Genomic DNA, 27,742 nt, shown 5'->3' with positions numbered 1-27,742 from the left:
AACTGGGTGATGGTAAATTACAATATCAGAGCACAAAATGGATTGAGATTGTATCCCAGGATATATTTCTGTGGTGTCAGATTTAAACGGTGGTGCTTTGTCAGCAATTATTACTTCCCTTCGCGATGAGTCCAGTGAATACAAATATCCTCGAACTGTTTAACAGACTTGTGTGAGGCATGTTAATCATATACTCCATACAAAAAAAACACATGTTTAATAATTAGCTTGCGTTTGCTTTTCTTTGCCGATTTGAATAAATAAGTGAAAGGAAGTTTTGGCTCTCCACTAGGTGGCATGACAGATCATTGATTTTAATGACAAAACTACAATGCCTTGTTGGTAACTTAATGGTTTATCGAGAAGGGAAATGAATAGCCCACATTTGACAGATGTTTATTATCACAACATTTGTTTTACATTGCCTATTGTTTACAGGTCATGTCACAATTATAAATCGTCACCTCCGCGCCGAAAAACATTACAGCGCTTTGTAAATCTTAAACTTGTTTAATAAGCCGTCGTAAGTTCCACAAACACTGGGATGTAGCTGTACACAGCACATCGCATTTTGGCGATGGTTATGTGTGTACGCAATACGTGCTTCCGTACATTCAAACACAATTCATTTCTTAATTCTGCTAAACAATATTCACCCATTGCAAAATACAACGAGTCTGCACTCGTTGTACAAACACACAACATACGGGGGTTGCATTGGTGAGTGCATGCTGTACTTTGACCGCAGTGGCCTGAGTTTGGTTTCCGGCCGCGGCTAACCTCAGCGATATCTGAACTGGACCTGGCAACCGACACTGACCAGTCCTAACATATGCGAAAAAAAAAATACATGATCAACAAAGCGTGGGGGAGTTTCTCATACGATAGCCCTGCAAATTAGTGTTTTTGTTAAACACACATGTGCACTTTTCTGCCACAGAATGGCTTACAATTGGTAATTCTTGATTTATCCAGGAAGGCCTCAATTGATCCTCAAGACTTCTCCAGGAGGCTCCTGCTTGGCATGTTTGGTCGATTCCTTCTCGAGATATATTTTTTGCGATTAGCGAGAGTACCTCGTCAAGCCCCATGCACGTGACCGAAACCTTCAAATGTGCCAACAACCCACTTGCTGTACTGCATTTTAAAGTGCATTTAGTTACCCAAGCAGGCAGGTGTCTTACGCATATGATGGCCTCTGTCGAATCCACCTAAGCCATCCCCAAAGCTTTGAATGGCACGTTTGTTCCAACAGTCCTGGCACTATCACTGTCAATGATAAATTAATTATTTGATTTAGCTGTTATTTTAGAGTATATCGTGACATTAACTTAAAAGCTAGTGTCGATATTTGCGTGCTGATCCTGTGCCCTATAAATCAATCCACTGCTGGATTGAGGTGTGGTGGGATCGAGAGGGTGAAGGGCCTGTTCGGGTATCGCTCGCCGCTGATGTTTCGCCGAAGGTGGGAATCGGGTTCAACCCACCAGGGTCATAGAAAGCACAGCGCAATCATCACTGTGCTGCTCTGCCACTCTTTTCCCAGTGTACCTGTATATGGTTGCATATTAGTGGGGAGCGGTAGTGTAGCGGTTAGCGCGCTGCGCTATGAACCCGGCGACCCGGGTTCGATTCCCACTCACGGAAAACACCAACAGTGACGATTATCTAAACCGGTCGTGGGCCTTCCGCTAGATCGACTCAGCCTCAAATGAGTACCTGGTGCGGTGTGTAAACATTGCCACTGGGGAGACAAAGGCGGTCGGGCGTGGTGCTCGTGTACTGTTGCGGCGTTCATAGGTGCTCGCTAACAGCACTTGCCCCCACAGTCTGTTAAGGCTATATGGGGGATCTTTATATTAGTACAAAATTTATACCTTTTTGAAACGTAAAATAAGTGCACGACTATAAAGTACATTTAAAACCAGTTGGAATTGCTACAGTGTGCAGTATACGGTTATTGAAAGTATACTTAAAACAGTATATATGCAGTGTTATTGGGTGTTTAAATCAATTATCCCCATAAGAAATGTTAATTTAACGATACATTCAAAAATAATGTGTTCACTCAACTTGGAATGTAACATATTTATCTACAATCATTTGCATAATGCATATAATTAGCTGCAGTTTAATGGAATTCTTAATGATGCTACACATTAAAGGCAGATAGTCATGAATAGTAATTCCCTATACTATGATATGAATAAACCTACACGCACACACACATTGGGCTAAGACATCTTATCCAACTGAGCTTGAGGCACACTTGACAGTGAAAAAACTCCATGATACAGGAACCCAACACATGGGGCAATTGTGTACAGTCTTCCCTCGTTATTCACGAATCTTGCTATCCGCGAATCGCATCTGGAACTCTTACACGAGTGAGAGATCTTGTGATGAGATAAGTCATGAGATCAAGTGATGAGATGAATGTGATGAGAGAGAATGTCGTGCGAGATGTGATATTTTTAATATGCGTAATAACTTATTTATGTATGTATTTAGTGAAGGTAATTCAATAATAAGATTTTCGTAGGCCAATGTCGCTATCCACGAAACGTACTCGTCACGAGCGTCTCCAGAACATATCCCTCGCGAATAATGAGGGAACGCCACGATTATGAACCGCGATTATTAACCACTGTTGCAGCTCCCCTTACATGGAGGCACCCACGCCCGGCTCGCAAGTCACTCACGAGGCACACCACGTGACCTCGAGTCACTCGCTAGGCACACCACGTGGCCTCAAGTCGCTCGCTAGGCACACCACGTGACCTCAAGTCGCTCGCTAGGCACACCACGTGACCTCAAGTCGCTCGCTAGGCACACCACGTGACCTCAAGTCACTCGCTAGGCACGTCACGTGACCTCAAGTCACTCGCTAGGCACGCCACGTGGCCTCGAGTCACTCACTAGGCACACCACGTGACCTCAAGTCACTCACTAGGCACACCACGTGACCTCAAGTCACTCACTAGGCACACCACGTGGCCTCAAGTTACTCGCTAGGTACACCACGTGACCTCAAGTCACTCACTAGGCACACCACGTGACCTCAAGTCACTCGCTAGGCACACCACGTGACCTCAAGTCACTCACTAGGCACACCACGTGACCTCAAGTCACTCGCTAGGCACACCACGTAACCTCAAGTCACTTGCTAGGCACACCACGTGGCCTCAAGTCACTCACTAGGCACACCACGTGACCTCAAGTCACTTGCTAGGCACACCACGTGGCCTCAAGTCACTCACTAGGCACACCACGTGACCTCAAGTCACTCGCTAGGCACACCACGTGACCTCAAGTCACTTGCTAGGCACACCACGTGGCCTCAAGTCACTCACTAGGCACACCACGTGGCCTCAAGTCACTCACTAGGTACACCACGTGACCTCGAGTCACTCACTAGGCACACCACGTGACCTCAAGTCACTCGCTAGGCACACCACGTGACCTCGAGTCACTCGCTAGGCACACCACGTGGCCTCAAGTCACTCACTAGGTACACCACGTGACCTCGAGTAACTCACTAGGCACACCACGTGACCTTCAAGTCACTCACTAGGCACACCACGTGGCCTCAAGTCACTCGCTAGGCACACCACGTGGCCTCAAGTCACTCGCTAGGCACACCACGTGGCCTCGAGTCACTCGCTAGGCACACCACGTGACCTCAAGTCACTCGCTGGGCACACCACGTGACCTCGAGTCACTCGCTAGGCACACCACGTGGCCTCAAGTCACTCACTAGGCACACCACGTGACCTCGAGTCACTCGCTAGGCACACCACGTGACCTCAAGTCACTCGCTAGGCACACCACGTGACCTCAAGTCACTCGCTAGGCACACCACGTGGCCTCGAGTCACTCGCTAGGCACACCACGTGACCTCGAGTCACTCGCTAGGCACACCACGTGGCCTCAAGTCACTCACTAGGTACACCACGTGACCTCGAGTAACTCACTAGGCACACCACGTGACCTCAAGTCACTCACTAGGCACACCACGTGGCCTCAAGTCACTCGCTAGGCACACCACGTGGCCTCGAGTCACTCGCTAGGCACACCACGTGACCTCAAGTCACTCGCTGGGCACACCACGTGACCTCGAGTCACTCGCTAGGCACACCACGTGGCCTCAAGTCACTCACTAGGCACACCACGTGACCTCGAGTCACTCGCTAGGCACACCACGTGACCTCAAGTCACTCGCTAGGCACACCACGTGACCTCAAGTCACTCGCTAGGCACACCACGTGGCCTCGAGTCACTCGCTAGGCACACCACGTGACCTCAAGTCACTCGCTAGGCACACCACGTGGCCTCGAGTCACTCGCTAGGCACACCACGTGACCTCAAGTCACTCGCTAGGCACACCACGTGGCCTCAAGTCACTCGCTACTCGCTAGGTACACCACGTGACCTCAAGTCACTCGCTAGGCACACCACGTGGCCTCGAGTCACTCGCTAGGCACACCACGTGACCTCAAGTCACTCGCTAGGCACACCACGTGACCTCGAGTCACTCGCTAGGCACACCACGTGGAGCTCACCCCCCCCCCCCCCACCAAAAGGCTCCTCCGCAGGGGCCGTTACCTCCCGGACACCCGGAGCTCATTAGGGTCTCCGTGATGCCCCCCCCCCCCGGTGTGAGTTGCCAGGATTATGTTGCTGGAAGCATCGTTTCCTGGCTCGGGCGAGGATAATGCTCGAGGGTTATTTATTTATTTATCTCTACCCCCTTCCCCCCCCGGCGCGTTTATTGCACGTAGAGTCTTGCGTAAAACGGCGCTTCGCGTGACTTTGGCGTGCGACGAAATGTGCGTGGCGTGTGTGTGTGTCTGTTACGTGGTGTGTGTGTCTGTGCGTGGTGTGTGTGTGTCTGTGCGTGGTGTGTGTGTCTGTGCGTGGCGTGTGTGTGTCTGTGCGTGGCGTGTGTGTGTGTCTGTGCGTGGCGTGTGTGTGTCTGTGCGTGGCGTGTGTGTGTGTCTGTGCGTGGCGTGTGTGTGTATGTGCGTGGCGTGTGCGTGTCTGTGCGTGGCGTGTGCGTGTCTGTGCGTGGCGTGTGTGTGTCTGTGCGTGGTGTGTGGGGAGCCATGGTGTAGTGGTTAGCGTCGCCACTAATAATTATGATTAATAGGTGCTACTCGCTAACAGCACTTTCCTCGACAGACTGTTAAGGCTATACGGGGGATCTTTGTATTTGTGTCCTCGCTTGACTAAGGGGCTTGTTTGTTCCTTGTATTAGCTCCTGTCTGCCGGATTTACTTGGCCAATCCTGCACAGGGCAAACTTGAATGTGATAAACCCTTGAGGAAGAATAATGAGATGTACTTTGTGCACTTTTTAAACACTGAAAAATTAAAATGTGTTAGTATATATTAATATCCCTCGCGCTCTCTTTGTGCGATGTGATTTCTCAAAACCATTGGTTATCATTGCCTTTCTTCCACTTAGCTCTGTCCATAATATGACTCGAGAACTTTGCATTAGCTACTGTTCAAATTGCTTGTGTAATTAAATCACCGTCTTCCCCGGCTTCTTGCACCAATCATTTTCCTAGTCATCAATATCATGAGCGGTGTGTGGTAGGGCATTGCGTGTGTTTGCTTTATTAAAGAATCTGAGTTTTGCAGCTCTTACAACTTAGTTATGATAATCCTAAGGCAACACCACAAGGAGTGCCACAGATCCTACAGCATCATTATTTAGGTTCAATATGTGGCTTAAGAATGTTTTTTTAGACAGCAACACAAGCTCTTGAAATTGTTTTAATATAGTTTTTTTCTAACCTTTCATTTGCTGTTCACTCGAATATCAGAGGTCTTAATGATATACGTTCAATTGGCTGCTTGTAAAACAATATATAGAAAAAACCTCAACGCATTTGTCAATAACACAGCCTTACCAAAAATAAATATATGATAGGCGAATTTTCCGACAATGGCCCTCTTTACACAACACACGATGAACGTGTTGTTGGACATCAGTGTAAAAGAGATTTCTAGCTCATCGGATTCCTCCAGTAAAAAAATAATATTCCGATTCTGCGTTGCGTTGTTTGCTATTTGTGTTCGTGTACCACTGCCAAAGCAGTAGTAGTTGAACTTTGTAATATTCCATTCGTAATATTACATCCATAATATTCCATTCATAATATTACATGAATAATATTATATCCATAATATTACATTCATAATATTACATCCGTAATATTGCATTCGCCCCAAGATTCAAATATACTTACAAAATTTGCATTTTTTTTCTCCAGTTTAAAACATTTCCTAAAATTCATGTCCTTGCACCTTTCTTAAGAGGCCCTCTAAAGATAATTTCACGTGAACACTTTTCCACAAATCGAGCCCCGTGCGTGCGTACGAGCAGTGTGAACAATCGTCCCGGGAACACTCGCCACACGTGCTGCCACTTGAAGTTAACGTGAAATGCGAGTGAAGGTACGACCTCGACTCTTATCAGCCAACCACTTCTACTCAAGCATACGAATTTTTGCATGCGAGGCCCGCGGAACTCTTCAATAATCCACAGTCGCGTGTTACGTAAATGGTTCTCTTGTGTTCACGCCCTATAAAACAAAAAATAGGACGGGGGACCCAGAGCCATCGTTTGCTGTGGGACATGGTTCGCGTTCATCAGTGACCCCAACGGAAACCCCCTCCGCCAAGGTCGTCATTTGCGTGAAATTTGCCGATGCGATTTTGTTACGATATTTCTCGTGAATCCCCTCGACCAAAGTGATTCCTAGCTACAGGCACGTGTCTCATCTTGACGGCTCAAGTTGTTTCTGAGCGAATCGAGCAGATGGGTAGTCCGTACACGTACCAACTCCATCAGGGCTGTTTGGCACCAAGCAATTTAAATGCTCACTGATGTGATTTGTTGGATACTGCCAGCAGAGCTTGAAAGCACCTTGGCAATGGTGAACTGAAGGCAGTCATTCCATTACCACCATGACAAGCAGAGTGCACGCAAGAGACAGACAAAGATCCCCCATGCAGCCTTAGCAGACTGTTGGGGCAAGTGCTGCTAGCGAGCACCTATGAAGGCCAGCTCGGCACACAAGGGGGTGGGTAGCCAACACCACGCCCGGCCGCCTTTGTCTCCCCAGTTTCGATGTGTTCCCGCGCCAGGTGCTCATTTGAGGCTGAGTCGACCTAGGCGAGGCCTAGGACCGGTAAAGAAAATCTTCACTGGTGTTGGCCGTGAGCGGGAATCGAACTTGGGTGGCCGGGTTCGAAGCGCAGTGCGCTAGCTGCTACCCTATCGCTCCCCACAAGGACAGACGTTCACATAAAGACAGGCACTCACACCCATGCGAGCGTGCGAGCACGCACGCTCGCACGCGGGCATCCACTCCCACTCGCGTGCGTGCGACAAGATCAGCACTTGTCAAAAAAACTATATATTTTACCCGCATTGTGGGCACACGATAACACTCGAACAGTCTAACAAAGAATATATATCTGCCCATACTGTTGGTGCATGAAGGCGCTATGGAGGAATCATTGGAAGGTGCCTATTGGCTGACATTGCATCTGGTGAAATATTTTGAGACGTAGATGTTTTCCCGGTTTACTAAAATAATGAGGGTGGAATTTAAACTATTTTTGAAACTACATTTTATTTTACCAGATAAAAGCCACTGAGCTGTATAGCCCTTTTGCATAAGCGACCTGCCCACATATAATAGCTCCATTGAATGGTTTATCATGTGGAAATTTATAGCAGCCACATACTCTAAATGCGTGTTTCTAATCTGGTGGGGAAAACCGGAGGACCCGGAGAAAATCCCCTCAACCACGAGGAGAACACGCAAACTTCAAATATACAGCAGGTGTCAGGGTCGGAACCCACAACCTCTTGTATACCAAGCGAGGTAGTTAACATCTCGCCACAGTGAAACAGTGGTTATGGCACAGCACTGCATTCGGTGACCTGAGTTGGATTCTTGGCTTCGGCTAACATCAGTGGCGAGTGATTTCTGACCTGGTCCTGGCCTCCTCTCTTCATGAACTTGCACTGAGAGGTATGGTGAAGTATGGTCATACAACCCCCCAATAACTGAAGATGGCATGGGGAGGTATTCATTTAGCAGTGGATTGGCAAGAGCTTAGAATTATGATTTATGAGTCATGATTAACACCACTTGTTTTTTCAGATAACATGACTATGTGTATGTTACTAGATCATGTTTTTGCCACGCTTATCCCATTTCACTAGTCATATGAATTATTTTTAGAAAAAGGGTTTAATAAAAGAAAGTAGTGAAAAAATAGGGCATTTATAATCTTGTTCACGTGCTTCAATGTCAAGTGTTTCCATTGTCAAATGAGCATTAGGTCAAACGCTCATTTCAGTATTACCTAATGCTAATTTATATTAGTGGCCCTAATCTAGCTGTATAAATACTAAAATACAATCCTCTGACAGGATCCAACCTCCCCATAATGCAACCTCTGTGGATACATTCCTGTAGACAGTTTTACATCCGTATCTTACAAACACAAAAATGGCGAGGCATTACTTGAAAAGCATGTTTGAGGGGAGTAAAAGGTGACTATTTTGAGAACGCTTCTACCCAAGTTGTTACTGCAAAGTCAGCTGTGGAATTTCTACAATGACCCTGATCCAGCAAGAGTGCGTCTACATTCTCTGCATATCTGGTTGTCTCCAAGGTAAATCCTGAAGCTTCCTTTCCTACCACTTTCGAGTGCTGTGTTTGTAACACAAGTTCGCTACTCTTCGACGCTAGACACAATAAAACGTCGGACGAGTGTTGCGGCTCTGTCTCTTCTTCATTGCACGCACGTACGTCGGCTCGTTGAACTTCTTTCGCGCCGCACGTAGCCGACCGTGCTAATTGGAGGTGCGGGGGGCAAGGACAACAGAGGTCGTGTCCACGCGCAGGTGCCTTCTTTAAATGCGAGCGCCGCATGCAACGCCGCGGCACATTTATCGACCGCGCGCTTAACGAACCTTTCGCGCGTTTCACTGATAATATGGCGGAGTCGCAACGGCTGCAGGAGTGAACATAATCGGAAGCGATTTGTGAGGGATAAAGATGGCAATTTTGGGAGTGCGTGTGCGGGCCACGAAATAATAGCGCTGGATTGCCCGCCGGCTGGATGGAACGTGACCTCTGCAGCTCACGTCGTTCGCAGCATTATTGGTATGTCGTCTCCAAACCGGACAGGCGAGGGTGAGCCTGCTGGGCATTGAATGCTCGAATTATGCCACAAACCAGGAGAGATTATCGTAAGGTCACAGGCTGTTTTTCTTTTTTTTTGACTTGTAAATTGTCAAGGCTCCTTTGCGTTAACAAATAAGGCATCGCTGCATTGACATTACGTGCGTATTTCACAAAATGTGCGGTGCATGTCTGTGCTCAGGCTAACTTTATGCATGCCGCGCATCCGCATCGATTGCCGTAATTGACCTGCTACTCCTACCAGGAATGTATACATCTGTGTGCAATATATTTTTTTTTATTCATATTTTCTTAATATTTCCAAAACCATAGTTCATTATTACCTCGTTCATGGTAATTTATGGGCCGTTGATTGAGGAAAGTGCTAACTTTGTAAAGTATCTGCCCATTATAATGTTTGTTTTGGTCCGGTTACTACATTTTCAAAGTGCTTTCAGGTATCAATTACATTTACTGATATATAGTGTAAAAAAACACACCAGACAATGCACATACTCAAGGAGACCTATGATGATAAGATATGATCTGGTTATTCATTTTCATTCGGTGTTACTGAGATATTAAATAGGTTTTTGCCACAAAAATTCCAGGTTTTTAGTAAAGGGTAATATGTGATATGCTTACATCCCATCATACAACTCACATCTGAAGCATCAGAAAATTTAAACTATTAAATATTTTTATTTTTATGTAATTTCATGGCAGCTAAAAGTCATTTTTCCATTAAATCATGCTTGCATCATTAATTGCTTGGTGCTAATGATATAGTATGTTACTTAAATACCAGCTAAGAAAAAAAAGCATTGTAAAACAAGGATATTTACGAGTGTTTGCGGATATCTACAAAAAGATGTGACACTCACGTCTTCCTTGAATGGGCTGTGGAGTTTAACGACGGCTGACGGTAGCATAGCTGGGACAAGTGTCCTAAAAAATAATAGGGCATTATATAGGAGCAGCCACACCAGCGATCATTGTTACAAGCATTCAATTGACCACGATGTATTTTTTTCGTTTGATCTCCAAATCAAAGTGGCGTGTATTGAAAACTTGTCGATTTACCGCAACTTGGAGAGAGGATAATTGAGTAAGGAAGCCACGGACCCATTATTGTAATGTTCTCAAAGTGGCATGTGAATTAGCAGGTTTTCAGTAGGCTTGATGCGGGCTGTAAATAATAGGCTGGGTAGTTAAGCCATCCATTGCCTTTCCCAAGAGATGCGGGCTGCCAGATGGGCTGCCTCGAACGTAACCTGTTGGTTGCTGGCTTGTCCCCGTTGCGTGTTGGCCTGGGTATCTGAGTGGCATGCAGTGCAATTCCACACGCAAGGCACGTGTGTGTGTGTGTGGGTCACCCCGCAGTATACCTTTGATGGTGGCTCACATAAATTGGCCTGGGAAGTAAATTAGCATTGCCATATGTCACCGTGACTAAAGCCTGAATGTGCGTTTTGTGAATTCAGTATTTTGGAGTGCCATGCCGACACGTGACGCAAACTTCGATTACAAATGCAAGATTCAGATGTTTTTTTTTTAAACAAGCAATGCCGTATTTTAATAGCCTGCAATAGGGTACATTTCTTTCTCAATCCACTGCTGGATGAAGGCCCCCTGCCCCACCTCCGCACACACGACGTTGGTCATGCGGAATGTTTTCTGTTTACCGTACTTTACAGAGTGGTGATGGGGGCGGTAAAAACGTGGGCCCCCGGGACCGGTTTGAATGTCCACTGGCCACTGATGTTGACCGTGGCCACGAATTCAACTCGGGTCACTGGGTTCGCAGAAACAGTGCGCGGACAAATGTACCACAGCTCCATCCCATTTTACATTTCATTTTAGAGGAGTCGTTTATTTTGTTACTTTGCGTGATGACAATATCACGAGGCTGCCAGTTCAAATCTAAAGCGGGGACTAACTCAGCCCATTATTCCGCAGGGGTTGATACAATGAGACACCACTTTTTTTGGCAAGTTAAGAAGTGGTTGTCATTTAAATAGATTGGATCACACTCCCCCCCCCCCTGATGGGCACGTGGACGTTAAAGGGAGGCTGAGATCCACCAGTTGAGATGAGCACCAATCGTTTTTTCAAGGAAAAACTGAGAATTTTGTACCATTTCAAACATTCGTATGATGAAAGTTAGTGTCAATGAAATATTTAAATTCATTAATAAAACACCAGGACGTTAAAAGGTGCCTTGTTAACATAAAATATTAGACTTTTGTTTTCAAAGACACATTTGCAAAGTATTGCACACACTTAACATCACGATACATTTTCCAAAATCCCCAAAATGCACATAATGTTCCTGTTACTTGGTATGAATGCTGCTCACAGGCAACTTTAATGAACGGGGATGGCTGGATTTTTTTTATTTTCACGTGTGATCCTTAAAAAAAAAGACCAATTGTTATTCAGTTATCAATCACCATGAAGAGAACATGCCCTACAGTGTATTTCACTTAATTACTATGAGACAATTAAGGCCGTGATGGCGTTAATGATGTCTGTAACTGCGGCAAGGGTTATTTAACAGGATTAATTATGATTGTGCAGCTAAAAATGAACTAGAAATTGAATAATTTTAATAACATGACCTGAAGATTTTTAATTGCAGTCTCTAAAAGACAGCCACACATAGCTTACGTGCAAAATATATCAAACGCTTAAGTTGAAGGACGCAAGGCATAACTTAAGTGCATTTAACATTCAGTGTAATTATAGCATAACACGTAGCAACACTCAAATATTATAGTAGACATGCTTGCAATGTCTGCCAACTGTTTCCCTTGCATGTGCGGTAGCTTCATGCCCATCTTGCTCCTGCTGCATTGCATGTGCCTGCAGCGCTCCAGTGGTTCACATGCTGCCCTATGAACCCGGCGACCCGAGTTCAATTCCTCGCCAGGCTAACGCCGGTTTCCTGGCGAGTCAGACGCCGCCACTGCACTCCTTCACCGATCCCCATTGGCCAGCATGGAGCAGAGGTCGCAAACGGCTACCCGTACCCGTACCTGGCCGGGTACGGGTAGCCGGGTATCGGGTAGGGTACGGGTATTGGGTACCCGGTTGCGACCTCTGGCGTGGAGACCAAAGACGCGGTCAAAACAACTCGCCGTGACTGACACGGAATTAGGCGACCTTCACCAAGCGGTGGACAGATCATGGCTGTTGACGATTGTAACGCTCAGCAATGGTCTGGATATTTGATCGTCTTTGCGGTCTTCCTGGCCAGCCGCTACTCCTTCCAAATGTGATGTCTCGTTTTAGAATGTGATGACTCACATTTGCAAGGAGTCAACTCGGCCTACCATTACTCCACTGTTGATAAAAAAACAACCAGTTGCGACTTTGTGACAAGTTAATAACAGTCGTTCTTATTCTTGGTTCTTTCGGTAAAGTCACGTGGAAGGGAAAAATAAAATATTTTATTATTTTAATTTTAATTTTTATTATTTTATTGTTTCCCTTCTACGTGACTTTACCGAAAGAACCTAGAATAAGAATCCCTGCAGTCACGAAAGCTTTAAATCGAAACTAGTTGTTCTATGTGAAAATTACCCCAGTCGTGGGAGTGTGGAATGTCCAGCAATGTTTCAGGACAACCAATGAATATATTGTCACCCCACCGCTTGCCAGAACAGGAGAACGCTGACTTTGGCTGCACATTTCATTCCAGTTGTTTTTGGCAAAGTCAGGATTTTAGAGGGTGTCATTTTAGAACGGCAGTGGAAGATCATCATTCAGCTGCTTCTAGTGTAGCCTTTAATTGGTCTCTCTTACTCAACAGGAGAAGGGGATGTGTGCTCCCTTGTAAATATTTCACAACTGCACAATCTATTATAAAGATGCACAGTTCTCATTTTAGTTGACGGAGAGGTTTTGTTGAATTAAGCGAACAAATGACTGTGCAAAGCACGACGTTTATTTAGTGGAGTAATTTGTGAATGGGCTGCGGCGATTAGCTTGCTACACTTGAGAAGGCGGTTTAATTCATGTGACCACCCAGTTTTTAACCCAGTATCTCAGTCTTCTGCTTCTTTCATATGGCATGAAAAAAAGCAACGGGGCTACAATTATTTGATGTTGTGAGCCATTCCCCGGCATCTGGGTGGGGTAGCTGAGTGGTGTGGTCCACTTGTTCCACCAGAGTACGCGTCTTGCATTGGGGCAGTCATCCAGTGATGTACGCCAGGTGGTTTGCACCTTTCCACATTTGCAGGTTGTGGCGAGTCCCTGCTCTACAATTTATGGAGGCAATATCCACACCTTCCACGTGTTGTTTTAGACACGGTTGAATATATCAGTGTTGCTCTGACAATGACCTTATTCCAAAGTGTATCAAGCATAACATATTTTTTGTCCATCTTCCATGCATTCTCTCCATTTTACAGACATGGATATATTGTATGGAATACATCATGACAGTAATAATAGTATTGAGTGAAGATGCCTTAGTCAATCCACGGTTGGAAGAAAGGCCTCTCCTACACTACCCATATTTCACAACACTCGTCAGTGAAAATGAAGTGAAGGAGTAAAGGGTGGGGAGGGGTTGATGCCGCATATTTCCGAAATCCAAAATTTTCTGGCCAGGGTAGAGGGCATCACACAAATCTCATGATGCTCACCTGCAAGCTTCACGGAAAATTGTTTCTCGACCCAATTGTGCAGACGTCTGGGAGTAATCCGGTCATATGCGTGGGATTTCTCTGGCCGATCTGCGGTCATCCCACATGCAAAACACTCATTAAACAGGGATTGAACGCGCATACCGATGCAGGGCCCTCCTGAAAAAATATTGAATAAGTAGTGGGAATTTTTTTAAAATCGAGTCAAAGTGTCTCCTGAATTAAGCGAGCTGTGGGATGGCGCTCATGACTATTGGTGGCCCTAAGCCAGTGCTCGAATTTTCCCACTCAGATGATGATGGGGGGGGGGGGGCGGTTGCTCCATAGGACGATCACTGTTGACTGCAAAGCACCTCTCACATTATTGGCACTAGAGGGACGAAGGACCGGGGTGACCCCTTGACGGCGTTTTGAACTTGCCTTAGATAACCCGTGATTTTGTTCTGATGGATTGTGAGTAGGTGAGAGGCTCTTGTCGACAAAGTGTAGCCGCTGCCATGCCGGGATTAGCAAGAGGCATTTCCACTGTGTGCGGGTTTTTCGTGGTTGTCCCGTGTAACTCTCCCACACATTTCCGAATTGTACCGAACACTTCGGCAAAACCCGACAACGCTCGGGAGAGCCAAAGGGTTTCCGCCGCCACTACGACCCGCTCGCTGACAAATCGAATTCTCCTCCGCGCAGGCCTGAACAAGCGGACGTTCAGCCCCTTCCACTTCACGTCGGAGCCGCGGGACACGGTGGCGGCACGGGGCTCGTCGATCGTGCTCAACTGCTCGGTGCGCACCTCGGAGGGCACCCCCCGCATCGAGTGGAAGAAGGACGGCACCTTCATCAACCTGGCGACGGACGAGCGGCGCGCCCTGCTGCCGGGCGGCTCGCTGCAGCTGCAGAACGTGCTGCACGGCAAGCACCACAAGCCGGACGAGGGCACCTACCAGTGCGTCGCCACCGTCGACTCCCTGGGCACCATCGTGAGCCGCACCGCGCGGCTCGTCGTAGCCGGTGAGAGAGAGAGTGAGAGAACGAGAGATAGTGAGAGCGAGAGAGAGCGAGAGATAGTGAGAGAGCGAGAGATAGTGAGAGAGCGAGAGAGAGCGAGAGAGCGAGAGAGAGAGCGAGAGAGCGAGTGAGCTTCATCCCCATTGCGTTGTCAATAATTTGGCAGGTACGTGAGGGTGAGCAGCGGTGGTGCAGCGGGTTAGAACCATGTTGTATGTCTGGCCATGGCCGACGTGTGCGGTGAGTTACATCTGAACCAGTCCCTGAGCCGTCCATTGCCTTCAGGAAAACCGAATTGGCTAGCATGGTGAATGTAAGCATGTAAGTTGAACTTCTGTCGCACCGTACATCGCCAACCGTGCGAATCGGAGGTGCGGAGGAAGGACGACAACAAACGAGCTTGGTCATACAACCCCAGTGATTGACACGACAGGGAAAGGCCTTCATTCAGCAGTAGTTTGACAAAAAACTGGAAACGTAATTTTTTAATCTGGGGGTGGGGGGGGGGGCAATAGCCACATGGGTCCATTTTGAGTAACCAAATGGACTAATACAGTTTGTTAATTCAGGGGGGCTTAGCCCCGTGTGTGGCATTCCCCTCTTGTCCAGAAGTTGGGGTGGAAGCTGGTCCCCTCTCGTGCCTAAGTTCACAAGCCCACACCATTGCAATTTACATAGGAGCATAATCAGAACCTCGCCAACAAGGTATTATTATTATTGTTCTTATACTGGTAGGAACCATCTGGTTCCACCAGCCCACAGGGGATTATTGTGTCTCTCCGTCTTGCATCAAAAAATGGGAGGGGAGGGTGGGGAGGGGCTGGGTGGGGAGGGGAGGGTGGGGAGGGGCTGGGTGGAGAGGGTGGGGAGGGGCTGGGTGGGGAGGGGCTGGGTGGGGAGGGTGGTGGGGGGTGGGAGGGGTGGGGCTGGGTGGGGAGGGGCTGCTCACCCCGTGGTGCCCTTATAAAACTCCATGCCGCCGTTGACCCTGGCCATTGACCGAGCAACCCAACGTTCCTACCAGCTCCCTCCGCAGGAATGTGTTCCCCAGGAGATTCTCCACTGAGCGCCATCCTACTCTCTCAGGAGGTTTTCCTGCCATGTTTCGCACTCGTTGGCAGCGAGCTTTTTTTTCTGCCACGCTCCGCGATTGTCTGTTCCACTTCTTAAGTCGCGTCTTCAAACTCACCTATTTGTGCAACAGGCTTTCTCCATTACTTAAGATTGTACGTAAAGCGCTTTGAGACCTTGTCGGTAATTGCGCTATAAAAAACTGAATTTATTATTATTATTTCTAAATATATTCAAGTTGAGTAATTTGAGGGTAAGTTTTTCAACTTTGGCAAATTTGCACCGTAAACTTAGTGTTACACTTGAACTCGGATCGTCGTATTGCGTTGCAATGTGCACACCGCTCTTCTAAACTGCGTAAAGATTTCTTTCTGTTCAAAGTGTAGCCTGAAAATTGGTGGTAGCTGAATTAGCATTCAGGTTGATATGCCTGTATAGATATATTGCAGATGATGTTTCCTATAAGCCAATTTTTCTAATAAATCCAATTATAACTGAAAATAAGTAGAATTACATGGTCGTTCACAAATGCATACCAACATTCACACGAGCTAATCTTCTGATTTCTCATTACGTCCCTTGATTAGCTCCCAATTATCCTGACTTAGCAGCAGAAGTTTTAAAGGGCAGACTAATCAACGGTATGTTGGCACTAATTTAATTAGTATTCCATAAAGTCTCAATCACACTCTTGACAGAAATGTTTGTGACCATACTCAATATATGTATTCAACGCGACAACATGAATCTCTTTATAATCAACGTTTTTGGGTTTAGATCGCGTTATTTATAAATGTGTTGTAACCCTCCACCACCCGACACGGCCAATCAGTAAAAAAGTGTCACGTTGACAAAAGACAAATAGTGACACTTTTTACTGATTGACCGTGTCGGGTGGTGGAGGGTTACGACACATTTATAAATAACTCGATCTAAACCCAAAAACGTTGATTATGAATAATATTGGTCGCGAAAGCCTACGTGTTAAACTGATGAATCTCTTTACTTTGTTTGGACAATGAGTGTTGGGTCGACGATAATAATGAGTCACTTTTGCCACGTATTTTTAGAAATGAACTCTTAATACGAGCAACAGCTGCTCAGCAGAACGTTGGGACGTAGCTTTCTTGGCGACGCCGCAGGAAAATTCCGCTTTAACGCTGACTGGAGCGCTTCCTCGTGTTTGTTTTACCTTCGATATACCAACGTTACAGCAGCAGTTTTTTTGTGACACAATAAAAATGTGTATAATATAAGTATGCTTTTTTTCTAAACGTTTTTTTTATTTGATGGATATCAAGTTTAAACCGCAGGAAATTGTGGCAATTCTGAACCCCAGTGGTAGAGCAGCTTGCAAAACAAAAAAAAGGCAAATGCTCCTCCTCAAGCCAAGATTATCCTGTTTCCTGTCCATCGTAATTGCAATCTTCCCTCAAAAGGGTAAGCGGACGTTTATTTTTTTACTTTTGTATTCATATCAATGCATGGCATCTGCATTGGACATTATAGGTGGCTCCCACTTTGATATGGGGTTTTCTCACAGCCATTCTGTGTGCAGACAAATTAAAACATTTGTTGAGCCAGAGAGTTATTGTCACAGCAATAATAGTGATATCTTGTAACCAATCTAGCGTATTATCTTTTGGCTCCTGTCTCCTCAGAATAGATGTGTTTTGTTTTCACACTTGGATTCAACAAAGCACTGCTTTTTAGCAGGTATATGTTGAGTTTCAACACGTCTTCAGAGTTCAAACTGTGCATTTTTTTCATAAAAAAAATAATGATAAAAAAATAAAGTGCATGTGTTCGCACATGGCTTAAATGTTTTCAAATATTAGTTGTGTTATATGTATGGTTTGAACTTCTTTTGTAAACGTTATGTAATGGAGGCAATTTTTATTGCTTACATACTATTTAAAGGGGTGCCGTAAAAAAAAAACTATCTATGAATGCATTTGTCTATGTTTGTGTTGCATTTTATTTTATCAGTGCAGAAAGTCTCGTGAAGCCACCTTTATTTAGTTCGCTCAGGATTGCCGGTCCACTCTGGCTTGGCACTTTCTACAACGTTTTTCGGCATTTCAAAGCAAGAAAATAAAAATGATTTAAGTGCACCGTAGAAAAAGAATACAGGGAGAGAGAAGAGAGAGTTTTAAGACAATCTAATGACAACAGGCTGCTCGACACTGAATTCACGTTTATTTGAGCGGCATAGTAAAAAAAAATGCTGTGTTTTGTTCCACTTTCAGTTTTGTTTGCTTAGCCTTATTTTGCTTATTTCAACTTGGGAGCCAAAAAAAAAATTTCCAAAGCGATGAAGCGAATGGAGAAGGCAAACACTTTTTTTCATTCTTCTGAGGGCATTGAAAGGAAAGGCACGAGTTCACTGGGACACGCGATGTTAGCACGCTTAAGGAGCACAACGAGACGAGAGGGCATTCATTATGAGCTTGGTGAGCAGCCAGTGAATCGAATACGACCTGGGTGCGTGCAAGTGTTGCTTTGGTTCAAAGGTCAAACGTGAGTGACCTAGAATGGGATGTTTGCTTTGTAATTTGTAGTATAAATGAACGATTACGTAGGCAGGGCATTGGCCCCTGATGTCTGGCTCCTTAAGTAAACTTTCTTTTTGTGGAATTCAGTCAAGGAGTGTAATAAATGAGAGAGGGTTGTCTGCGGTTGATTAATTTGAGTAAGTGGAGAGAAAAGAACGAGCATTTTTATGAAGTCCAACAGGGTGGATCTGTGACAAAGTGCTCAACTTACAATGTAAAGTCTGCAACTCGGCCCATGAATAATATTTCTTCTGGTTTAATAAAATAAGCACAACTGTGATTTATGAAAAGGAACCATTCGTCATTGTATGGAAGGTCTAAACTCATCTCGATCTGCCCTTGTTGGGCGCCACAGTGAAGAGATGTTTACTATCTTCTTGGTTCTTTCGGTAAAGTCATGTAGAATGGAAATAATAAAATAATAAAAAACAAACATGTTTTATTTTACGTAGAATGGAAATAAAAAAACTAATAAAAATAAAACATGTTTTAATAAAAAGAAAACATGTTTTATTTTTATTCTTTTATTATTTCCAATCTTCGTAAAATAAAGCATGTTTTATTTTTATTATTTTTTTATTTCCATTCTACGTGACTTTACCGAAAGAACCATGAAGATGAATCCCTGCAGTCACGAAAGCTTTAAATCGAGATGTTTACTACCTCGCTTGGTATGCAAGAGGTCGTGGGTTCAATCCCAACCCTAACGCTTGCTGTTTATTTTGAGTTTGCATGTCTTTCTCTCCCCGTGGTCGCGTGGATTTTTCTCCGGGCCCTCCGGTTTTTCCCTCCACATTTAGAAACACGCTTTTAAATTATTTGGCTGCTGTGTACATTCCCACGTGATAAGCCACTTCGTTGAGATATCATTTATGGCCAGGTCGATTCTGAAAAAAAGAGCCTTTCCTCTTAAAATAAAAAGTTTCGTTTTAAGTATCGTTGTGTTCTCTGCTTCAGCAACCAAGGCCTACTGCCAAAGTCCCCACTTGGCCATTGTTCAGTGGGAAGTCACTCTTCTTCTCTGCTGCCCCCAGCTATCCCTGCTACCAACTCCCTGCCCCTATTCAAGAATCGACTCAAGTCCTCCCCCTTACCATCTGTCTATAACGCTTTCTGCTCTTAAAAAAATAAACTCGTATATATGCACTTTATGTTGTACTGTGTGCAAGGCGTAGCTTTTGAACTGGGCTAGCAAATGTAATCATTTTCATATTTAAAAAAAAGGAAAACCAGAGGTCGTTTCTACACTCTTGTTGGGCTTTCGTTCTTTAAAACTTCTCGCCCCAATGAAAGGAGTGGGTGGCCTTGTCCACATGCAGTCATGTTGCCGTGGTACGTGTGGGGTACACTCGTTCTCCCACGTTGCTGCGTGCATCTGGAATGACCGCGTGTCCCTGCTGCAGATTACACCGGTCTGGTCGACATCAACATCTTCATGACTAACTGGATATTTCTCTGTACAGAGTTTGCATGCATGCCTAATTTTATTAAAATGTTCCACTTTTTTTTGGATAATGTTACGCTTTTAGCTGCTTTTCGCTGGCGATTGTGTCTTTGTCTCCCATTTACCTGTACCCGTCTCTCTTGTTTTGCTTTTGCATGATTTGACAATCTGTGGGTCATTGCCTGGGGTCAATAACAATTGTCAACGTATACTTACTCATTAATTTCAACCACAGTCTAATTGTAATCATTAAAATCATCTAACAATGCTGCTCTAATTGTAATTACAATTGGCCCCAAGTCTGCTGTGGGTAATGTATACACAGAATACTTGTGTTGCTCAAAAATGAACCACGAAACCTTGCTGATCTCGTAGTAGTAGGTTTTTACCCTTTTAAACTGGTACAAAACTGATACCTTTATTCAAGGCATCATGTTTGCAATAACCACAACACAAGTAGTCAAAAATGCAAACAAAAAGAAGCAACTCTGATAATGATAATAATATGCACTGTCCTTGAAGTTGATTGGTCCACACCCGAGACGGCTTTCTTTAGAGCCTAGTCCCCATTGGTGTTGGACCAGATGACACCAGAAGGCGTACAACTCAAACACAGTGCAATATCAGAGTGTTGAGAGCTCGGGGTAAGCATTTACACTATGAGATCTCTTTTACCAGTGGCAAAATATAGTAGTAGGTTTTTACCCTTTTAAACTGGTACAAAAACTGTTGATCTCGTCAAGGAGCCATCCTCGCAGCGGCTTTTGGCTGGCAATCGAACAAAGGCGGTCACCGCGTCGCACGCTTTCAGATGCGCTTCTGCGGCCGTCTGGAACGGCCTCTTCCTTCCGATATTAGGAAGCAACTGGAGCTGTGCGCTTTTAAGTCATCATTTGGATTGACAAACTCATTCTCTTAGAACCGATTTTTGTGTTTAGTTTGTCCGCCCCCCCCCCCCCCGCCGCCGCCACACCTCCGATTGCATGAGTTGGCTACGTACGGTGTGAAAGAAGTTCAACACATACACACATACATACATTGTGGTTGTCGTGCTTTGTATTGAGTTCTATTCCTTGTCATTCCGGTGGCCGAGGGCCACCACTCACAAGTGAGGCTGCCCTGGTCTCTTGGGTATCTCGTGTGGCGAAAGAATACGTGCGACAAAATGAACCGTTCTCGAGAAGCTGAACTGAACTTTGTTTTTTATCTTGCAGACCTCTCAGCTGTCTCTGATGAGGCCTGTGCTGCGTTGTAACATTGAGATCCAGGTCACCCACGCAGTTATGTCAACGATTTTTTTTTCTCTTAAGCTGGTTAAATGTATAAATAACAAACAATACTAAAATACAATAAAAAAATACGTCGGATAATTGGGGAAATGGAATGTCAGGGTAAGTGGTGGGCAGAGTTGTGCAAAAATAATGATATGTATCAGACTAATAAGTCAAATACGGTATTGTAATATCATACACAAACAGTGGAGATGCTAAATTTGGTTATGATTTTTAACAAATGAATAGAATCCATATTGTTTTCGGATCGAATCATCTGGCATTAAAATCCACTCCTGATCTGCTGTCCGGAAACAGATTCAAATGGCCGTGTAATATCCCTATTCTGCAAAACTCTATCCCCCTCGTAATCAAAACAAATGTTAGAGACTAAATAAGAATGGAGCATTTCTTCCCCTGTCAAACTGCACACTATTCGTTTCTTTCATTTTTACTTTCTGTGCAAAACTATGGTCAGAGCTTGCGGCTCACGATATGAGCGTTGTGTTATCACCCCACTCAGGCAACGACTCTCTCTCCTTCAGCTCGATAGACTGAGTACCACATTGTGAGATGTAACTCCGATGAACACTACCACAGCAATGTGTTTCTTTTACTAATGGCTAAGGGCCATGAATGCAGGAGCTATGAACAGTGCACTTTATCAAGTAGGGATGTTGACTTAACTTTAAAGGTTAGGAACATTACATTGCTTCCAAATTGGATTCGATTTCAAATTGAATGGATTGTATACCCCTCCTAATAAGCAGAACATTTCGGGGCTAATCTAACACCTTTTAGTTAAAGGAAACCTTCCGTTGTAGAATAGCACACTAATCTGGTCTCACTAAACATGCATTTTAATTGGTTACTTGTCAGTATGCACGTGTGCATATGAGTTGATTCCGTCTAGCATATTATGAGTTAATGAACGGGTGACTCATGTGAGCATGCAAATGCTACTGGTCATGTTACAGGAAACAGCAGTTGTGCCTGCGCTAAGAATAGCGCACAGCTCAGGAGCAAAGAGCCAAAGGCATTCACCATTCCTTATTTTGTTTCTCACCGATAAAAAAAAGACATTTCATTTCGATTTTTATATCTTTGTTCAGCAATGGCAAGCGTTGGATGAACATTCGATACTGTTTTGACCGACTGAAGTCGTTGAATAATAACAGATTAGAAAAAAGAAGCCGAGGACAAATTAATGAAAGAACAATGACGAAAAAATATGCCTCGGTTAAATTTGCAGCGTGCAGCTTTGATCATTTGTGTGCAATTCGAAATGGGATACTTCTACAAAATTAAACACAAAGATCCCCGTAGCCTTAACAGACTTGTAAAGAAAGTGTTGTTCGCGAGCACCTATAAAGGCTGCCACAGCACACGAGGGGGTGGGTGACCAGCACCACGCCTTGCCACCTTTGTCTCCCTCGTGGCGACGTTTACACTTCACAGCAGGGACTCATTTGAGGCCGAGGCGACCTATGGGAGGCCAAGGACCGGTTCAGATAATTGCCACCGGTGTTGGCCGTGAGCGGGAATCGAACTCGCATCCCCCGTGCTCGGAACGGCGCGCTAAGCGCTACGAAGCTGGCGCTCTCCAAACAAACGCGCGCGATTTCTTTTTTACAAAGTCGCTTCCCTAATGCTAAAAATGAATCGTCTACGAGGTGAAATGAGGACCAGGGGCAGTGCTCATATCCACTTGCGATGCCAGGCCTGCAGTGGCAATTCCACTGCATGGTGGCAGAGGCCAAAGCTGGCAGCATTTGCGTGTTAATTAAATGCATAAAACGCTTTGTGAAAGTGTGTGCGGTTCAGACTCTTGGCCTCCTCTGTCGGTGAGATGATTAGTGAAATAGCGAGAACGTGTTTTCCGCATTCAGGGGTTACCGTAGGCCAGAGAAGACACCCGCTTCGTGTGATAATTCACACACAGAGTTACCAGCAAGTTTTTCTCTGCAAAGGGAGTGAAAGGAAATCCCCAAGGTTACACTGTCGTAATTGAGGCAGGAATATACAAATTCATATTCTTAGGTTTTTTTCGGTAAAGTCACGTAGGTAAAACATCAAAATTAATAAAAATAAAATAAAATAAAGATCACGACGTTTCGGAGGCAACACAAGTCTCCGAAACGTCGTGATCTTTATTTTATTTTATTTTTATTCATTTTGATGTTTTACCTACGTGACTTTACCGAAAAAACCTAAGAATATGAATCATTGCAGTCACGAAAGCTTCAAATCTAGGGAATATACAATTAAAATATTAGACCTCAGAGATCATTTTTACGTTTGATTGAGATTTTATGCAGTTTTATTGAAAGATTTAACTTTTTTGTTTTCAAATGTAATTATCGCCTAATATCTTTTAGTCACTTTTTTTTAAGAGCAATATTGTTACATGTCACTACCGAGGTAGTAAACGTTTTCTTCATGATACCATATAACTAGGTGGCCTTCGAGTTAGGGCGCATGTGATTATTCGCGGGTTGTCAGTTCAAATACTCGCTGAGAGTTGACAAACCATCATCTCCTGCAGGTTGATAAAATTAGTACCACTTTGTGGTAGATCAATTGTTGTTCCTGTCCGGTGGCGATTGTCCCCTGTCATGATGATATGGAATTTTCATCTGCTAGATTAGGACCACCAATGAAGATTAGTAACCATCCTCAATATTCATTTGAGCCTGTAAGGCTTGAGTTGTTGTTGGTTGAAGTGAACCCAAATGCACAAATTTAGTGATGCAGCCTCAACGCTGATGATGAATACGCGCCCATTTTACTTGGTAAATATGCATCCTTTTACTTCATATTAAATGGTATGTTTCATTGTGACCGTGTAGTTTCTCCTTGTATGAATATATGCTAAGTTTGTGAATGTATTTTAGAAAATGGGCATCTGGACAAACTCACAAATTTCACAAGAAACAGTTTATTTATTTAGTACACGGAATTGCACAGATATGTGAATGGTAAAAAAAAAAATGCCATGCCGGTGGCGTTCATGAATGAAAACAATTGAGTTGGTCTTCAAAACCACATTTCCTTTCTATTCACAAGGCTTTCATTCGGCTGTGACAGTGCAAAACCCTGATAGGGTATAGAGTATTTACCAAACAAAGGTGTCTTGGTTGAAGGTGGGTGTGAGCGTCATAATTCCTTAGTGTGATTGATGAGAGGCTGGCCCAAAGAGCTCTGAGCTTGTGCGAAAAGCAAATGGAAGAGCCGTTTGTTCAGCTGTGGCGATGACTCTCAGTGACCTTTTGGTCCGGGAAATTTAATCCATTTAAATGTGTTTGCCTGCAGGCCACTGACCACTAAAACAGTTCCCGTAGTTTTCCAAAGCGTTCCTGCTTAATGACAACATTAAACTTTGGCCAGAATGTTTTAGGTTTCAGTGTGGGGGTTGTCACGTGTGCCTTAAAACATAAAGCATTTTCATTTAATAGCTTGTTAGCCATTCGTAAGGTATGTAAAAAAAAAGGATTTGTTGGATATGATCCATAACATATGAGCTCATGAACCAATGTAGGTTAAGTTGTGCTCATTAGGGGCGGCACGTAGATTGTTAAGACTCAGTAAGATATTACCTTTCTGCTTTGGTTTTGAAGGCATAGACTGCACACATTTTACACGTATTTCCTACAGAAGATGGAGGGAGCAGTATTTTGTTTTTCGTGATTCCGTGTGTGCACACTTGCGTTTGTGCATGCTGCTGTTAGTGACGATTATCTAAACCGGTCCTGGGCCTCCCCCATGTCTACTCAGCCTTAAATGAGGACCGGGTGCGGTGCGTAAACATCTCCACCAGGGAGACGAAGGCGGCCGGGTGTGGTGCTGGCCACCCACCCTGTTGCATGCCGTGCCGGCCTTCATAGGTGTTGGTTAGCAGCACCTGCCTCTTTGTACCATCTTGTTATCTGTTCTGCTCAACAGTGTCCACATGGTAGACTCGTCCCTGTGTTAGTCGAGTAGTCAGAATCTGTATTTTTCCCGGAGATATCCGATGAGCAATGATGATCTATTTTCACAGAGTAGTGATGTGGCATTTGGCTGTTTTGTTCACCGGAAAGCGACAGAAATGCGATTTTTTTTGTACCAACGCAGGACCCATGAGCATTCGTTTATTCCCTAGCGATGCACATTCGTGTTATTAGACACACCATGTGGTTTTCCCATTTTATTGACTGCGTTCCTGACAACAACAAAACAAATCGATGCTTAATGCAATTCGTAAAGAGCAGGACTTGCGAAACGGAGGTGGTCAAATGTGGAGTTGGCCCCCTTGATAATCTCATTCCCTTATTTAATTCCAAGCGACGTTCGGTCACCTCCACCGCCTTTGCCTCGTTGAGTCTTCCCATGCGGGGGAGATGGCGCCACCATACTTTGTGTGGTATTGGTGGATTGTGTGATGATGGGGGTGTGTAAGACCAGTTGGATAGAAAAGTACGTAATAGCAGAGTATTGCAGGCAGGTTGCTGCCCTACCTGTGTGAACTTGTATAGTTTTTTCATCGACTCAATTGGCCAAAATATCTCGAGGTTAATCTATCCTGACAGATTGTGGTGATTGAGCGATACTTTCCTTGGTAATTATAAGGTATACTTTACTAAAGTTGAATTTAATCGCGCAGTTTGTATTTTCATCGCCAAAGTAAGGAGACCAATTATGAAATGTGGTTGTGATTGTGTGCGTTCTTGCTGTGACGTCCGCGCAAACAAAGGTGCGAGTCAGTGGGTGACGATGATCTAATGCTGACGAGTCTAGGCGGTGTCACGATGTCACGACTTTTATGCAAGGTAACAGCATCGTTTAAAAAAAAAAGTTGCGTAAGCTTCGGTGAACTTATACAAAAATATATAACGTTTTTAACGTTCTAGAATAAGAACAACAGCTTAAATTTTCAGTTTAACACGTAGGCTTTCACGACCAATGTCATCCATAATACAGGTTTTTTGGGTTAGATCACGTAAATATATAAATGTGTCGTTAAACCCGCCACCACCCGACACAGCCAATTAGTAAGATGTGCTGTACTAGTAACGAATTGGCACGTTCTGTTTACGTGCCCAAAAAAACCTGTATTAGCTTTAATATTGCCTGAAGAAGTCCAGGCATTTGAAATGTCGAACTAGCTCCTTCCCTCCGTGGTGCTAGGAAAAGCCTTTAACTTTGCTATGGTTGCACATCCATCGTGACCCCCGCTTCCAGAGGTGACTCGATACACGCCTTCCTAATTAAGTAATAGAGTCTTTAACGCACAATTCGGAGGACAGGACCATGCATCTTTAAAGCTCTTTGGCACGAGCAGAAGGTTACGGGGATTGAACGGTCGTGTTTGTGTGAAGAGGCTCTATGGCATTCATGCCCACTACTCAGCTACAAACAAAGACAAAGATCCGCCGTATAGCCTGAACAGACTGTAGGGGCAAGTGCTGTTAGCGAGTACCTATGAAGGCCGGAATGGTATACGAGGGGATGGGTTGCCAGATCTACGCCCGACCAACTTTGTCTCCCCAGTGGCGATGTTTACACACCGCACCAGGTACTCATTTTCAGCAGAGTAGACCTAAGGGAGGCCCAGGACCTTTCAGATAATTGTCACTGGCCGTGAGCGGGAACCGAACTCGGGTCACCAGGTTGGTAGCGCACACACACTTACCAATTACCGAACACCAGGTCATGCCTGCCGCTGTAACCGCAGCTTAATAAGAGCATTCACAAAGAGTCGCATTAAGAACACGTGCTTACCTGACCTAATAAGGCAACATTAATTAATATAATTGGGCTCCTACCCTCAGCTACTCTCAAAGACATAAGGGCAGAATAGTGGCTTGTGTTTTTTTAACTAGAGCGGTTGAAATGCCTCGGTGCTCATTTAAAAAAAATGGTACCAATGTGCATTGCTAATTGGCTCTAAGTGCCATAGAGTGCTGGAAACATAGCACATTTACATAGAAAAGGGAGCATGTGGAGTTTAATAGCAATATAAAAAGGAACTTCAGCCTGGGCACCGAATGTGATTTTGCAAATGTAAAATGTTGATGTAATTTTCACAAATCTGGCTGTCGCCTGATTATGCTGGTTGTAATTACTGGCAAAACGTCGTGCTCGAATTGGAAATGCTGTGGGCTTACTCTCCAACACACTGGTGTGCTGAACTAGTAACGAATGATTATGTTTTGTTCACGTGACAACCCTTTTGAACTGGCTGTGTCGGGTGGTGGCGGGTTTAACGACACATTTATATTTACGTGATCCAACCCAAAAATTTCCGAGTTGCATGTATGAAACCTATACCGCGAAATACTATCAGACAACGTCCAGGTATAGTGATTATTTGAAATATCAGTTCTGTGGCTTTCCTGTCAACACAACAGGCTCCAAAACATCCCATGGTGTAATTGTGAATTACCTTAGCAATGCAATTTGTCGTGAACACAATTATACATTTGGACCACCTACTTTACCTCACACTGTTTCAAAACTTGTCTTAATGTATAGTCCCTACTCACTCTGTG

At 44.6% G+C, this 27,742-nt stretch overlaps 1 protein-coding gene across 17 annotated transcripts in view; it reads left to right on the top strand.

Moving 5' to 3' along the window:
- The window catches only part of NEO1 (neogenin 1), a 171,404-nt gene that overhangs the window by 28,419 nt on the left and 115,243 nt on the right, over positions 1 to 27,742 (top strand). For all 17 annotated transcript variants that reach the window (XM_061553833.1, XM_061553836.1, XM_061553831.1 and 14 more), the window contains exon 2: positions 14,554 to 14,874. In XM_061553833.1, coding sequence (XP_061409817.1) covers positions 14,554 to 14,874 — 321 coding nt within the window. The remainder of the gene's footprint in view (positions 1 to 14,553; positions 14,875 to 27,742) is intronic.

The sequence above is a fragment of the Lethenteron reissneri genome, chromosome 18, assembly GCF_015708825.2.
Source record: "Lethenteron reissneri isolate LAM-NWPU_2019-01 chromosome 18, ASM1570882v1, whole genome shotgun sequence".
NCBI lineage: Eukaryota > Metazoa > Chordata > Hyperoartia > Petromyzontiformes > Petromyzontidae > Lethenteron > Lethenteron reissneri.
The sequence above is the reverse complement of the archived record's forward strand: the minus strand, read 5'-3'. Positions and strand labels throughout refer to the sequence as shown.